Source organism: Neopsephotus bourkii, unplaced genomic scaffold (assembly GCF_033783945.1).
Source record: "Neopsephotus bourkii isolate Nb327-2 ecotype Australia unplaced genomic scaffold, CSIRO-AGI_Nbou_v1 NB_1767, whole genome shotgun sequence".
In the NCBI taxonomy this organism is placed as follows: Eukaryota; Metazoa; Chordata; class Aves; order Psittaciformes; family Psittacidae; genus Neopsephotus; species Neopsephotus bourkii.
This window is the reverse complement of record NW_026902241.1, coordinates 8,875,876-8,892,770: the sequence shown is the minus strand read 5'-3', so window position 1 is coordinate 8,892,770 and position 16,895 is coordinate 8,875,876. Positions and strand designations below refer to the sequence as shown.

The 16,895-nt window shown below is 41.6% G+C and overlaps 1 protein-coding gene across 7 annotated transcripts in view; it reads left to right on the top strand.

Moving 5' to 3' along the window:
• Positions 1–16,895, top strand: part of RPS6KA2 (ribosomal protein S6 kinase A2) — a 285,765-nt gene that overhangs the window by 8,165 nt on the left and 260,705 nt on the right. For 3 of the 7 annotated variants that reach the window (XM_061378502.1, XM_061378503.1, XM_061378506.1), the window contains exon 2: positions 4,265–4,309. The exons of 3 other annotated variants lie outside the window; for them this stretch is intronic. Coding sequence is in view for 1 of the 4 variants with exons in the window: in XM_061378498.1 (XP_061234482.1) it covers positions 1,276–1,338; positions 4,265–4,309 (108 nt within the window). In the remaining 3 variants the exon portion in view is untranslated. Of the gene's footprint in view, positions 1–1,001; positions 1,339–4,264; positions 4,310–16,895 lie in introns of those variants that run through there. One more of the 7 variants, XM_061378498.1, reaches the window with a different exon arrangement.

Below are 16,895 nucleotides of genomic sequence, written 5' to 3'. Positions count from 1 at the left end.
CGTTAGTTCAGTGTTGATGCAGGTGTCAGAAAAGAGTTCATACTCTGCCACAGAAGTAAAAGTATGTAAAAGAGTTCTTGCGTCAGTATCTGAATGCACAGCTCTATGGCTCTTGTTGGCTTCTGATTGTTTTTCTTTATTATGGTCAGTGAATTTGATGCTCTCTCTCCTAATATTGCTTGGCGTTTAGCAGACAGTTTATTCATGTTAAATAGGGTTTGAGGGAGCTGAGATGGTACCAGAGAAGGAACACTACTCTATTCTTTTGTAGACTGGCAAAAGAGTTCTTGTTGCACCAGTTCCTGCTACTACAGAAATAAACTGATTTTTTTGAGCATGGAATGGAAGAAAAAAAATACACTTTCCATGTTGACTGCTCTGAAATAGCTCTTTGAAGAGCAGTGACTTGTTTAGCTATAACACCTTTTGTGATAAACACCTTTTATGATAATAAAGTTGCCTGAGAAACATAACATGCATGTTTAAACCTCAGTTTGAGCAGAACCTAAGTCAACATCTCCATAAATCAGTGTCTGCAGCTGGGTGTCTGATGCAATGTCACATCTCTTACAGGAAGGTTGTAACAGGCTGTGAGAGCTGAAGGAGAAGGAAATGGCATCTGAATAGACAGGCTTTACTACGGGCTTCATAGTAAAAAAAAAAATAAAATAATAAAGTAGGTGATTAGGGAATTCTTCTTAAGATGGGAATGAGATCGGGCTAGTTAAACTTCAGCTATCCTCTTGTTACCTGCACTCCCTATCCAGTTATCAAGGGTTTGAATTGTGGGGGGAAAAAATGCCGGTTTAATTGCTTGACTTTTCTCTTCCGTGCCGCATCCGTGCACCCTTCCCCTCGGGTACCCCGGAGCGCAGCCCCCCCTTCCCCGTGCAACTGTTGCCATAGCAGCGCCCGCCGCAGCTGCATCCTCGGGCTCAACTTTCCCCCTTCGTCGGAAAGCGTTCCAGAGCGGCCGCGGCGCCGGAGAGGGACGAGACGAGACGGGACGGCGGGTGCGCGCCGCGGGCTGCCGAGCGGCTGCCTTCGCCTTGCCCTGCCTCCGCTGCTGCGGAGCGGCCCCGCCCGCGGGCTCCGCGGGGTGCGGCGGCGGGCAGCTCGGAGCCATATTGCAGAGCGAGCGGAGCGTCCCGGTCCGCGCTCCGGCGGCTGTCCCAGCGCCGGCTGACGCCTCACCGTTCCTGCCCCTCCACTTCCCTCGGCAGCAGCCGCGCTTTCCTTCTGCTAGATCCCGGCTTCGGGCAGACGTCGCCCAGCATGCCGATCGCCCACTTACTGGAGCTATGGAAAGGGATAGAGGTGGAGCCCATGGAGACGGAGGTGAGGATGGTGGCGGCGGGGGGCGCGGGCGGACTCAGCGGTGCTGCCGGCCCCCTTCTCGTCGAGGGAACCGTCTCGGCGCTGCCCCAAGCCCCGCGAAGTGGAGCGTGATGAGCATCCCTTGCCGCGGGGGTCCCCCCCTAGCTCGGCTCGGTAACCTGTTGCCCCGCACTGGAGCGGGGAGCGGGGTGTTCGGTACGGCTTCCCTCCGCCCGCTCCTCGACTGAGCTTCGATCGGAACGTACTCTGGGGATGTGGGGTGGCTGCAGGGAAAGGAGCATGTAAAACCGATGGAAACAGGCAGAGCAGGCTGACTAACGCTTGAGCTCACGTTCAAGTTAAGGCTAGAATAGGTCCGTGGTTCTCACTTCTGCCTTGATTTCTGAGCTGCCTTGTGCTTGTTTTAGCATCAGCACAAAATTCAAGCCAGACTCTTGCCCGTTACCTCTAAGCACAAGACTGTGCTTCCAGGATTGTACTTGGAAACACAATGCTGTGATAATTAGCTGGCTGCTGTGTTATATCACGCTCACGGGTTGTCTTGTAGAGTTTTCACTACCTGTAATTTAAGATTGTCTTGTGACAAGAAAGGTGTTTGTTTTGCACTGTAATTGGCAGCGTAGGTTCTCGAGTATTTTTGGTGCTCTGGAGTAGTATTTCAGGTCTGTTTCCAGCACAGATACAAATTTGTATCAGGCAATAGAAATAGATGAGAAACTTTTGAGGTGTGGGGGCTTCTGTTTTAACACTGCCCCTTGCCCTGGATCTTTAGTCAGAGTACTGTAATAGGGTTTTGGGGAGGCGGACAGAGGGGAATGTAACTTAACCACCCAGGTTACAGAGAGCACAAACCACTTGTCTCAAAAGAGGAGTTGCAGAACTGTGGAAAAGGTTTCGTACAGTGTGTTTGTATTTAAAAAATACAGCAGAAGTGATGCTGTAATGTATTATACCAACATAGCTCATTCTGGAGAACCCTAGGTTAAGAACAAGTTTCAGGGGCTTACATAATGTAATTCACTCCTGAGTTCTGCTACTTCTTCAAGTAAGGAAGGAATCTGGGTGCTCACAAACAGGTTATGTTGGGGAAACAGCATATTGTTCCTGATCTTGTTTAAGAAGTCGACTGACACCTGATTAAGTCACTTTGCCAATGAAAAGACTTGTATAGCTATACTTATGGTGAACAGTTTTCTGCTGAGCATAATGGAAATCATGCTCTTCTACACCCAGGTCTGCCTTACCATTGACCACAGTACTCAAAGTCTTGTTCTCTTCCTTCCTCCTAAAATCAATTTGTTTTGTGTTTCCAGTTTGTGGGTTTTTTAAATTCTGCCTCAGGCAGAACACATTTCAGTCGCTGCTCAGATCTTTTTTTTCTGTCATTAACTCCTGGGAAAACTTCCCTAGATCATAGGGTAAGCTCCTGCAACAAAGCCTAATGTCCATTGCCTGGGATAGCGGCTTTGTGCTGTCACCTCTTTTGTTGGTAGAGACTATTTAGACCTTTCTTCCAGAAAAAACGATGTGGGTCTCCTTACCAAGTGTAACTGACCCCTTACAATGCTAGTTAATCAGATGTCTGGTTTTGGCTTTGTTTGCATTTCCTGCTTTAAAGAATATGATAGCTATGAGCTGCACTGTTCCATCATTCTTTCTGAGGTTTTGCTTATGAACAGTTTTGAGGGCTAAGGAGTTACAGGCACAAGCTTTCTGCTGTTTAGATGAGAACAACAGAACACATCAAAGATATGCTACAGCTTATGACCCCTTTAAGCCACAATAGAATTCCTAAAGTACTATTTGCTCAAATCCAATTAAGGTACATAGACATTAAAACTGTCTGTTGTGGGCTGTTGTCCATGAAGACCAGTTTTTGCAAACAGCAATGACATTTATTCTTTAATGAGCTGAACGCAGCTCAAACACTAATGATTGGGCTGATCTGGGGGAGCTGCCACAGGCTCTGAATCTGTGTGGGATACAATGTTTTCATGGTTGTCTACAAGTTGTTCTTTTTCACAAAAGCTCTTCACAGTTAGTAGACAAGGAGGGAGACGGTTTCTTTCTTTTATGCATATGGACCTCTTTCTCCCTTTCTTAATGCCAAAAAAACTCTTTTAAAATAGAGGCATTTATGAGTGCCTGTGCATGACTCAAGTGAATGACTTGCAGATATTAAAGACAGCATTTATAGTAAATCAATCTCTTAATATGGAAGAGTGCATTGAGAATACGCTCTGTTATGCTTGTATAAAGGAAGATTGGGGTAAAATCCTGCTTGTCACCTGTTGATTCAGGAGGTCATTAATTGTGTCTGACGAGTAAGCAAGAAACCGGGGATAATAGCTGGGTCTAGAATTTCTTTGTGGGTAGACAGTTATTGATCCCTCTCAAGATGGGTGGGTGGGGTAGGGAATTACATCCTTGGGAATATTTTGCTGAGGAAGAACCATGTGATCAGTCTCTAGTGTCTCCACCTTTTTCCAAAGGGTTCATCGTGTAATAGATTTCAGCTGGGTACACATTAAATGACAATTCTTAAATGGGAATTCAGTGGTTAGAAAATTTGTTCCTATTTATGCATACATTCTATTTCTTCAACAAGAAATACCATTTCAGTTCTCTAGTTTGTTCATGAGTAATCTTCTTTAGTGCTTCATTCTTATGCAATTTTTATGACAAATATGGTTTTGACTATTCATCAATGACTTTAGTAGTGCTAGCGTGCTCTTTTCTCCTGTATCTCTTAGCATGTTATGTATCTTGGAGAAAGCATGTTCTCATGGATTCAAAGGTTAATCTGCCTGTGCTGAGTCAGTCTACTGATTAAAAGTAAACTGACTGTATTTTGTGCTAGAACTTGGCTTAGAATTGTCTTTCTCAGTAACATACTTATGAGTCTTTTTTCCTTTCTGCTTACTAGCCTGTGGTAGAAGATGCTGCTGTGGATGAAGAACCTGTAAAAGAGGTAAATCTGTTTATTCATAGATCACACAAATGTTAAGGAATTACCATAATATGGTCTCCTGCCTTCATGGAAATAAAATGTCTCAAGTGGTACTTCTCCACATGCTGCTAGCCTCAGAGATGCAAAACCAGCCCATTTTTGGTCTCTTCTTAGAAAGTCCAGTGAAAAAAAAAACAGACTTGTTCAACTAGAGGTTAAAGAATTTTATTTTAAAGATATTATCCTTGTACTCTTTCCAAGACTGAACTTGAGATTTATGTTCTTTTCTGCAGGGAAGATTTTGTAATAACCTTAAAGAGTAGCTGTCATCAAAGCAATGCTTGTGTATTGTGCCTGATGAATTAATTCCAAATACTACTAAATGGAACTCATGCCTGTTTGTCCACTAGCTTGGCCGTTCACCCAAAGCAAGACTGAGCCAGCTCTTTCCTTCAAGTTAATATATTTTCTTTTAGTACTGTAGTATTGTACTACTGTGCTAATGAAAAAACCTCAAACAACCTTGTAAAACTACAGAAAAACCAAGTCTTACCTCAAAGTATATAAATGTCAAATAGAAAAAAGAGAAGGTGATATGAAGGTACAAAGAAGGTGAGAGCAAACCAACCTTCATGATTATGATGAGCTGAGGGCAAGGCTTGGCTGCAAAACTGACTGCTGTTGGTCCCAGGTGTTAGTACAGAATGCTGCTGGCTTGTGTAAACCAAGGTGTGCTTGGAAGCTTGTTAGGTATTTCTCAAAATGAAGAGAACTGAATTCCTTGTCAATTGAAGGGATGCTGCAAAGACACCTACATAGTGACAGCTGAACATGCTAAGCTTCCCAGTGTCACTTCCTCCTTTAAATGTCAAACTTACCTTTGTGATGTTCAGTTTCCGGTGCAAAGGTATGCTCTTGTGGCTTTCTGCTGTGTTGAAGGAGTAGTTTTAACTTCCATAATGATAGAAAGGAGGAAAAAGTATTAGTTTTTTGAGCTCTGTGAAATGGCTGCACCTTCCAAGTGTAACCTTGCCCTTTCCCGTTTCTTGAGAGTGCTGAATTACTCTTCAAAGAAACTTTGTGTGAAATTAAGTGCAGGTAACTGGGCTCACCATATGATCTTTGAGGGTATAGCTGGAGGTTAAATTTCTGGCTTGCAGATTTGGGCTTTAGAAGGACTTTTTTTGTGTGTGTATGTGTTTTTGAGAAGAAAGCCATTTCCTAACTGAATTTAAACCAAGTTAATTTTCATTAGGGATGCATCTTAGAATTCTTAAGTTTTAAATTTGGCAGAAAGAAATTACATTCTATTTATATAGAAACCTCAGTCCTATGTTCTCTCATTTTCTGATGTGTTTACTGCTGTCAGTATTTAATTTTGCAATTTGATGTCTGTAATTGAGTTTATCTTGCTGTGTGTCTATCTACTCCTGCTTCAGCCACGCAATTGCAGTGTCTGTGTGCTAAGTGGAAGGATATACTTATGTCTGATTGAAAAGCCTGCTACACTTGTGCATTATAAACCATGTATGCAGTGACTGCTAACAGATTAACTGAAATAGCACTGTTCAATGTAGAAATACCCTCACCCTATGTTCCTTCATTACACAGTACTACAGGAATATAGAATATGAAAAGCTGTGACTGTTTTCACCTATGCTCTGCTGCTGTCATGTTGCTTCAGACCTTTACTGGCTTAGTCTGTAAGCCTGTCCTCTTCCTATGAAGCTTGCATCTTACTATAGGGGTACTGTAGGAAAGACTGCACTGTTCTGGTGACTTTCTTAATGACAGCTGTACTGTGCCAAAGTCATTTTTTTTTTCCAGGAAACATTAAAGCATGGCTTAAGGGATGAATTAAAATCATGTAATTCAATGGACACTGTTTCCTTAAAGGGTGTTCTTGCAAATAACATGCTTTAGGCTATGTTGGCCTCCTGCTTTTTCTCCCACCCTGTCTATAATATGGACAAATGAGATGGTGGCAGAATGCATTATGAAGACAGTGCTGCTCACTTTCCTGAGGTATGATCTTGCTGTTGGACAGCTTCTTTAAATGTCTTGGGAGTGTAAATTAGCAGGATTGTTGGATACAGCAAGCATTTTCTGAGGTACCTCTTGATCCTAGAGTAGTGTGTGTCTTAGGGCTCTGCCCTGCATTTTTCACCTACATTAATCAGGATTGATATCATCAGGGTGTTCTCCTAGGAGGTCCTCTGAAAGCTATGGACCCTGTTTGTCCTGCCACAAAGGCAAGCAGGTTAGCTGATGAGAATTTCCTTAAAACTCCTTCAGACTCCTCTGGGAGTCTGTGCTTAGACTTGTTGGATGCAGTTCTTCCATAAAGTGATTCTTTTTGGCCAACTGGAATTTTTGATACAGAGAGTTTGGCCATCTGTGATCATTAGAGGCTCAAACCTTAAAGGTGATGTACCTTGTGGTCTGGTCTAGGTCAGAGTTAAGCACTGACGTTCTATCTAAATCCTCTTTGAAGGTGTGGCAGAAAAAGTCTGTCACATCTTTGTAAACTAGTGAGCATACGTGTAATACAGCTCACAGCACTTTGAAATTACAGCCTTCAGAAGTCAGATGGCAACATTGCTTTGAGCTGTTTTACCCTTTCAAGGGAATCTGATGCTGTAATTGAAAGCTTGCATGGATTTTTTTGGTGAAAGAAGAGGGGAGATGCAGTGGAAGTGTTCATATCCTGCCAGAAGCAGAACTGAATAAATTCTCAAGTTTTTCTCTATGAAAAAGAGCATGGCAAAACTGAAAATGGCAGGACCTATGCTTACTGTTAACTTGTACAAACTTTCCAAAGACACATGTAACTTCTGCTGATACTGTGTATGCTTGTGCAAATGTGAGCAATAAATTGGAGGCAGTGAAGGTGGTGGATGCCCTGTGTGTAGTCTCATGCTTTGCAGGCTCTACCACTGCAGCTTGTCCCTTCACTGGATGATACCACTGAGAAGAGTCTGGCTCTGTCATCATTACTTCTTCCTTTCAGGTATTTATACATGTTAATAAGATCCACCCTCCATTCTTTCCTTACCCCCTGCATTGTGTTCTCTAGAAGGAACAGCTCCCCTTCCTCAGACTTCCTTTTCAGGTCACATCATCTCATCCCTTGATCTTATTTTGTGATGGTCCACCTTCATTGGGTCACTCTGGTATGTTCATGTCTCGTGAACTGGGGAGCCTCAAATAGGATACCACTCCAGATGTCTTGGCAGTGCTGAGTAGAAGTTAAGGATTACCTCCCTTGACCTGCTGGCAATACTTTCTGTAATACAGCCCAGGCAACTTTCTTTGCCTGAAGGATCCATTGCTGGCTCATGTTCAACTTGTCCACCAGGACCCCAAGGTCCTTACTTGCAAAGACGACTTCCAGTTGTATGGCCCCTTGCCTGTAGCAGTGTATAGGATTTTTCTTTCCTAGGTGCCAGGACCTTGTGTTCCCTTTCTGAACTTGAAGATAATCCTGTTGGCCCATAAGCACAACTGCCTGGTGTATCAGCTACTCCCCCCTGTTTTATAAAACATCTATGAACTTGCAGAGTGTACTGTCTAGTCACTGAAGTCATTAATGAAGTTGTCAAACAATACTGGACCTGGTATTGACCCCTGGGATGTGCCACTAGTGACTGGCCTCCAGATGGGCTTTGTGCTAATTACAACCCTTCGAAGCATGGCAGTTCAGTTTTTGATCCATTTCATTGCCCACTTATCTAGTCAATGCTTCATCAATTTGTCTGAGATGATTAGGCAAGGTTTTTGACATTGTCTTCCCTATCAAGATAAAAAACACTCACTGCTCTGCACTCATTCACCAAAACAATCTTCTTTTCATAGAAGGATGACAGGTTGTTTAAGCACAATTTTCCTCTTAGCTAATCTATGCTAATCCAAGTAATTACACTGTCATCAGTATGTCTGGGAAGTTTAAAGAAGAGTTTGTTTTATCACTTTTTCAGGGACAGAGGTAAGGCTAACTGGCTTGCAGTTCCCAGGGTCCTCCTTGAAGATAGGAACTGTATTTTGCTTTCTTCCAGCTCTCAAGCAGCTCTCCTAATTTCCATGAGCCTAAGGAATATTGAGGGGCATCACAGTGGCATCAGCCAGTTCCCTCAGTACTTGTATATTTGTATGTCCAGTTTGTGTTCCCTAACCTGACCCTCCCTCACCAAGGACAAGCCTTTCTTTTCCCACTTGTCTCAGGGGCCTGGCATTCCCAAAGCCCTGGTGTTACCAGCCAAGACCAAGGCAAAGAGGGCCCTGGGTACCTTGGCCTTCTTGGTGTGCTTTGTCGCTATCTCCCCTTCCTCACTGAGCAGCAGGACCAAAGGTATTCCTTTTGGTGCTGATATAGCTGTAGCAGTCTCTCTTGCCCTCTGTGTCCCTTAGCAGATTCAGCTGCAGGTGGACTTTCATGACATGGTTGCTATGTGCTTAAACAGTGTTAGTGTTTTTCCTGGTCACCTGTCTGTGGTTCATCTTCTCGTACTGCACTTTCATATCTGGGCTCTGTCAGGCTCCAGGTTCATCCTCGTAGGCCTCCTCCTGTCTTTGCATGATTTCCTGTTGGTAAGACTGGCCAGATCCTGAGCTTGGATGAAGTGGTCCTTGAAAATTAACCAACTCTCCTGGGCCCCTCTTCCTTCCAGGGTAATCCTCTGTGGGATTCACCCAAGCAGGTGCTTAAAGAGGGCAAAGTCTGAACTACTAAAGTCCAGGTTGTGACCTTGCTTTTTGCTGTGTTCTTTCCTCACAGGGTCTGGAGCTCCTGTTTCTCATAGTAACTGCAACCAAGACTGCCCTTGAACTTCATGTTCTTAATCAGTTCTTCTTTGCTTGTAAGGATCAGGTCCAGCAGAAGAACTTTTCTTACCAGTTCCTCAATCCCCTGTGTCAGGAAGTGCATTCATCCATGCAGGAATCTCTTGGATTGTTTGTGCACTTCCAGAAGATACCAGGGTAGATAAGGTGGATCCTCTGAGGATCAGGGCCTGCTCACATAAGGCTTCTTCCAGTTGTCAGAAGGCCTTTACTGCTTCCTGGGCAGATTGTCTGTAGTAGGTACCTAACAGCACCTAGGGCACATCTGTGCTAAAGCAATGCTGAACTGTTAGTAACAGCCTCTTTTTCAAAGATGCTAGGGTAGTATTTAACTACAGAGACAATAGAGAATGTTTCCAGGCTATTTGTTGCAATCATCACCAGGATTATCGCAAAACAGCTTAACCAGTGTAGCAGTACTAGAATTGCTGGTATATCGCTTCATTTCTCTGACCAAAAAAAGCAGGTAACTTAAGGCAGGTCAGAACATTCTGGTTTGTCATTCAGAGTTGCTTTTGTTGCAGAATGGGAGAGCTGGTGGCTGGCTTTTTCAGTGTGTGGTGAATTTCCCTTGTGTCTCCTACTTTAATTGATCAATGGTCTCAATACATCTAGTATGGATTGTTTAGTCCTTTATAAAACTAAGTTGTGGGTTATTTTTAATAGCAATCATGACTGCATAGCAAATGAGAAGAAAACGTCTGCACCTCAGTTCTTAAACTTGCAGGTCACAAGGTGTATATTAATGGTCCACAAAAGTGAGCAATTGTTAATTTCCCTACAGCATCATGTGTTTCAGTTGTCAGGAATGATCACAGAACATAAGCTTTCCCTGTGGCAGGAAGTTGTTAAAGAAAATGACTGGAATTTCTTAGTTACTTGGACTGTGTAATGTTTTTGTACATTCACGCACATAAAGCCTGTACCTTGTTAAAACATCTTGGGTCATAGGAACAGCCTGTCCTTTCACGGAGTAGCAAATAACTGATATCAAATGAGTGGTATGGCACAGAGTGTAGAGAAGTATGACTGTATAGTACGATGTAAACATTCTTCAGGGGGGAAGCCTGGTTTGGGTTGCTAGATGATGAAAGCAGTATGTTTATTTAATATACTGGTTTTCTTCTTCCTCTATAAAACCCCCCAGACCCTCAGAATTAAGGAACCATGTATTTAAAGAAATTCAAAGAAATGAAAAATTGCCTTCTTTTCAAGCAGTGCATTATCACAGTAAATAAGTGATTGTGAATCCAGGTATTATGCTACGCACCTATTTAAAACAGAGATGGCTATAAATATCTCTGGGATGACCTGGTTCTTTCTATAAAGGGATACTGAGTAAGCTCCAGTGTGGGCCCTAATATGAACCAGAAAGTTACATTTCATAGATCTTTATCGAATTACACTGGTGACATATTGCAGAAATAAATGATGGGTATTTCTCTCAAGAGTAGTTCTTTGAGATGTTAGGTAGGTAGTGTAAGCTGTTCCACCTTAAATAAATGTTTAAAAAATATCTGTACTTGGCTTATATGAAAGATTTGGTAGATAATAATACAATAAATTGATTTTTTAGGGTTATTTTTGTTTGTTTGGGGAATTAATCTGTAGCATTTATCTCCTAACACTACATTTCCTTTTTTCTTCTGAACTAAATAGTTGCAATTTGCTTTGGAATTAAATTGATCAGGATAAAATATTGGCTTCCATTTAACCTAATGCAAAATAGCATATATCTGTCCTTGATGGAGGTGAAGGGTTATTCAGACATTGACTCTTTGAGGCTAAAATGGGAGAGGGGACAGCTGGGGAGTGGAATGAAAGAAGTGTCTCCTTCTCCTATTGCACCCCAGAGTTTGTGTTCAGCATCCCAGCACTGGAGGGAAAGCTGACAGGATGACAGATGTGCTATCTGCTTTGAAAGAGAGTTTTGTTACTTTTGGTTTCTTTACTGATTAACTTCTGTGCTACTTTTTTTGAATCACTCTTACTGCCTTCAGTGTGGTGTTGTGGCTGAGATACATCAGAGACAAGATAATAGCATTTAAAAATAATTTCTCAGAATGTCTTTATTTAGGTCTATTGAGACCTAGATGAAGAAATGATGATGATTTAGCTGTTAGAGAAGTTAAGTGACCATTATAATTGGTGGTATATCTTTCCTTACCTAAGATAACAGCTGATGCTCATTCCCACTGAAGTGTGACTTACATGTGTTTGCTGCAATTTTCTTGAGCCTTTATTGAATCAGGACTTTACTGTGGTAGCGGTGTCATTTCTGTTCCTGATACTCCAAGAAGTACTGATGCAGTTGGGTGATGCAACCAACAGAGTTTAGGGACACTGCATAAGGAGGCGTGTGTTGCTGCTGTGATTTTGATTGTGTGTTGGATTTTTTATCTTAGTGTTTAGCTATAGAACAAACCACTAACTAGCCAGATTTTTTCCTAATTTGGCACTAAACCAGCCAACTCGTTTATTGAGGCAGACACTCAGATGCATAACAATATATGCGTTCAGAAGCTTTCAAAATAAACTTTGCACACTGGATTGTACCAGTCACGGCTGAGCAAATGTCATGCTGAATGGGGAAGAGCTTCTGAAGAAGTGAATGCATGATGTAAAGCACTTCACAGAATTCGGCTGCTTGATTTTGAGCAAGGTTTATTACTTAAGGCAAATTAAAGTTCATCTGGGGAAAACTGTTCCCGCATGAAAAATGAACTTGTTCCATAATGGCAGTTGGTGCTCAAGAAAGCTTGCTGGCTATGAACAAAATGTGTCATCAGGAGAGATGAGTCACTTGGCAGTCCCTAGAGTCAAAGATAAATTGTTTCTACGATAAGCATAGTGTCTCCTAGAGAGCTGTATTTTTTTAAGTGGAAAGAAGCTGCAATTTACATGTAGCTGGTTACAACTCTAGGGTGCAAAAATCCATTTTCCTTACTACAATGAGCTGAAAGTCTCATTGTTTTCCCTTTTTTCCCTAGTTTATTCTAGTTTTCTTGCTTAAGCTATAGTTTATTCCCTCAAGAACATAGTGGTTTTTATTGAAGTAAGAATTCTTTGTTTGAATCCTCTTTTCGCCTTTTCTACTTCTTCAAGGTTTATAAGTAACTCCCCAAAGAAAATGTTATGTGGCAAAAGCAAGACGAGCACTGCTGCTGTCTGGAAGAAAAAGTCATTTACTGATTGTTTTCAAAGCTTTGATGAGAAAACTAGGAAGGTAGCTCTTCCATCTGTGCTAAAAATTCAATTTCAAATGGGCACAGTTAGACACAAGAAAGTTATGTAGTCATTGTAGATGTCAGGAATTAAGCTTCTGTTTCTAAGTACTTACGTGCTTCAGGGTGCAATTTATTTTGTCCAAAGACGTGAGTAGATTTCCCTGTTGACTAGCAAGGGAGCTTTGGGTAATAAATTAGTCCTGCTGCATTTGAACAGAAGAGTCAAAAGCAGGACTTCTGCATATTTGTAAGATGTCTAATCAGTATGTGTGCTTGTTTATTACACTTGGAGTTTCCCAAAATTATACTGTAACCTACAGTGGCGTGGGAAATCCTAGTATGGGTTGGGCTTTTTTTATTGCTGCTCTAAATATGCTTTGGAAGCTAAGGAGGAAGACCAGTTGTATCCTCTTAAGCACTTAGGTGTTTAAAAACTAGCATATGTTTTGTCTCATTTGGCCATTTTTTTCTGACAGGTAGTCAAGAACTTCATGTTGTATAAATGCCTATGATCAACAAGTTTTAGCCTGGTCTAGGATTTCTTTGTTACTGAACTTCAAAATGGGTCGGGAAAGCATAGTGTGTCCTAATTAGTGATTATGTGTATGATGGATGATTGAAGTACAGTGTATCCCTCTTATTAATGTCATATTTATGATGCCCTGAGTTTTAAGTGTGGCATTTAAGCATATTTATTCATGTTTAGGCACTTGAATAGCCCGATCCTTTTGTACACTGTAAGCAGCCACAGCTCTCACCTCCAGCAATGAGTGAACTTATTTAGAACATTTTATCTTCTTAAGACGGTTCTCAATTTTCAAAGGAGGTGAGAAGGTAATCCTGATATATTCAGTAATAGCTTTTACATAAGAGACAGAACAATAAACAATATAGTAGTCTTTCAGCATTACTTACAAACTCTTATTCATGAACCTGTTATTTCAGTGGATTGCTTCCTGGTATGTGCTAGTAAACATGTATGTCTAAATCTTCTGTATTTTCCTGTAAAATACTTTTATTAGGATAAACAGTCTTGAGACACTTGTACAATATATATTACAGCAGCTTTTAACACAATTTGCTTTATTAATCTAGTCTTAAGGAGACTAAAGGTTGTGAGTCACCCTTCCTATAAAAGGAGCTGATGCAAAGGAATTAAACTGTAAAAGTAATGTCTTGGTTATGTCAGTGAGCCTTCTCTGAGTGTCTGTTACCTGAAAACTCTGACTTACACAGAACTACCTGTGAATTTCCCTATCTTATAGTGTGCCTGAGGGCTGTGTTATGGATTATAGCCCTGGTTAGATATATATATATATATAATCCATAACACATATATATATCCCTGGTTAGAGCACCGTGCTTGAGATGCTTCAGCCCGTCTTGAAAGGTACTCTGAGCACTTAGCTGAATAGGGAAGGAACGGTAAGGGTGTGTGTGTGTGCCTTTATCCACACTTACTTATGCATTTAGCTAAAAAAAATTAAAAACTTGGTCTCTTCTTCTCATTTCAAGTCACTCTGGGAGGCTCCTTAAGAAGGCTCCCTGTTGCTTTGCTGGGGAGAGTAAGAGAAGGTGGGCAAACTTCTGTTCCTAAAATCACGGCTATACCAAAGTGATGCTTAGCATTCTCCAGCCTCATAACTGCAATATTTCTGATTGGATCTGACGCAACAGACCTTTGGGGTGAGGTCTAAAGCCTGTCCTGTAGCAGCACTGAAGAGGAGTGAGTTGTGGAAGTGGGGATGATGGAGTCTATCCAGAGGGAAGTTTTTTCTAGGGTGGCTTTCTTTAGTCTATCCTGCTTGTCAGCATGCAGTGCGATCCAAAAGTAGCCTTGGTTCCTTGGCCCTGTCGGTGCCAAGAAAGGTCAGAGTTCCACTTCAGCAGCGCTGTGTAGCTAGGTGTTTTATCCACACAGAGGTGTCCTTGGGGTTTTCTTCTCAAGCAACTGTCTGGGTTGTCCACAGATGCTTACATAGTCTCTTGGTGTTAGAAATTAAATATTTGGAGAAGATTGTGTCAAACTTGAATACTTAGGTCTGATATGTATAATGCTGTTAGCTTCTAGGGGAAAACTGATGGGTTGTTGTAGACTTGCACTAGATGCACAGAGTACATCTGACCTAGAGAATGGAGTTAAGAGATCTGTCAGGGCAGGAGAATGTGGTATGTCTGGGTCTACTTCTATGTCAAATTGCTTTATTCTCTTGAATTTCCTGGTGTCAGTCTTCTTAGCCTTTCATACGGTTTTATTATACTTGTGGGGGGGACGTGATCCTGAAACTTCACAGCATGCCTCTAGTTTCACAGGGAGAGATTACTGCTTCTGGAAATAGCCTATGAGAAGCAATCTTATTGCAGATACTGACACATTTCTGTGGCTGGCGGTCCTGAGTGAATGGGGGATTAACAGACAGGGATCTGAATAGTTTGTCAGTTTGCAGTGTGTAGTTGTTATTCCGTAAACAAAACTTCCTTTAAATATCTGAATCCAACAAATAAGCAATAAAAGCATGATGCCAAATAAATATGACTTGATATCCAGCCCTTTTGCATTTCTTGTGCAAGATCTGATTGTGGATGTAAAGGTGAAAGAAAAGGTGTGACAAAATGACAGCCTTTCTCTTATTTAGTGTTTTGAATCATGCTTGGTTTAGGGTTGTGTGAAGACTTTTACTATATGATAAGTAAGTGCTGACAGCTCTACTGAAGAATTGTGTGTTGTGCAGATTTGTAGAATGGGAATGGCTGAAGGACTAATCCCTTCTTCTACAGAGCGCAGGTGTGGCCACCTGAAGCTTGAAATGCCTTAGTGGGACAGGTTTCAAAAGTCGTCCTAGCCTCTGCCACAGTTGTCTCTTGAGCCCCATATTTAATGCTAATGCCCTTTGACTAGGGGAAGACAGCAACTATATCTACCAGGATGTTTCCTAATGGCTTCAGGTTGACAAAGGAAGCAACTGCAAGAGTGCCAGTGAAAGACATAATCCACTGCTGTAGCAGGGACCTCTATTCTTCTGTTGTCTTTGTTCTGCTGGATGTATGCCCTCAGTTGTAGAGCTTTGTGCTGGTTGAAATGACAGAAGTGATAAATCCTGATTCTTTAGGTGAAGGTCATGTTTGTGGTATATGTCTTAAGAAGAGTCTTTGCTCTGAAGGTTGTTACCCAGTAGCTAAAAAACCTGCTGGTCTCTGGAGTAAACAGAGCTGCTTTCTGTGCTGGTGCAACAGAGGAAGAGGGCTGTAATTCCATCTTCAGGACATCGATGTGAAATGGAGCTTCAATTGGAGCTGAGTGGTGGAAACAAACACAGTAAGAAGATTATGGAGCTGTGGTTGGACACCATATTAAGCAATGTAGAGGCTGGTGTTGTCAGTGGCAGGACTTGAGCATACTGAGTTTCTGAGCTGCTGTTCTCAAAGATTCTGAAAGAAGACAGCAACCTTTTGAAACAGTGACTGCTCAGCACTAGTGGCAATTCTATCATTCCCTGGTGTTAGTAAGCGATTTTGCTGCACATAAGCAAGAATTGTCAATATATAAAGCTTGCTGGTGAAGGGCAAAATACACAGAGACATTTACCTCTTTCCTAATCATCATTTTATTGTTACACTGGGAAGAAAGATGCAGTGTTATGTTGAAGCCTTCCTGTCACTTCCATCACTGTATTGATCCTTTATTTCATAGTCCTATAGCAATGCAATGGAAAAGAAATAATAACAATGTGGGAAATGTTAGTGCTTTACACTAACAACAGGCATGGATGTAGCCTTTACTGTGTCAACATTGCTACTTGCACCCATGTTCAAGTTACAGAGGTATTTCAGCTTGTGTCTTCTGATGTTTGGTAGTGCCCCTGAACTCCGGGTCTCCTTGTCAACACGGAAAGCTAGTCATCCTGCAGATCAGCACAGTGATGACAAAGAGGATACACAAATAGTGCTGTGGGGGAACTTATTTCTTTGTAAATGACTTCAGACATTTAAAACTGTGAAAGAGAGCAAAGGACAATGACTGTACTTCTGTTTCTTTGCAACAAACTAATGGTGCCTATATATGTTTTAAGTTGGCATTGCTCTCGAATTTTCTGGTGTGTGATAAGAGGTTTATAGCTCAGCATGCTGTGGGTATTCTCTGGATCCTTCTAAACTAAACACCTGTTGTACATTTTTCTGTGGTCTTGTGGGACCTGAGATGCTGGTGTTCTCTATTCTGTATTCTAATCTCCTTCAGCTGATTGTTGCCAGCAGTGGTAATGGGCAATTTATGAACAACAGGGTAATGTAAGTATGTGCCTAATCTTTCTTTATTTTAACACCAAGATCATGTTGTACAGGTTGGATCTCTCTTGTTAGTAGTTTAGCTCAGTATTGCATCTTAAGGTATATTCTCATTAATTAAAGAAGCTCAAGATATTATTGTCTTATATTACATAAAAGAGGGTCACAAATAACAGGAAGTATGGTAACCACTAAGTAGCTGTATTCATGTGCACTCAAATCATGCTAATGACATCAGAACTACCTCTTCTTGGTAG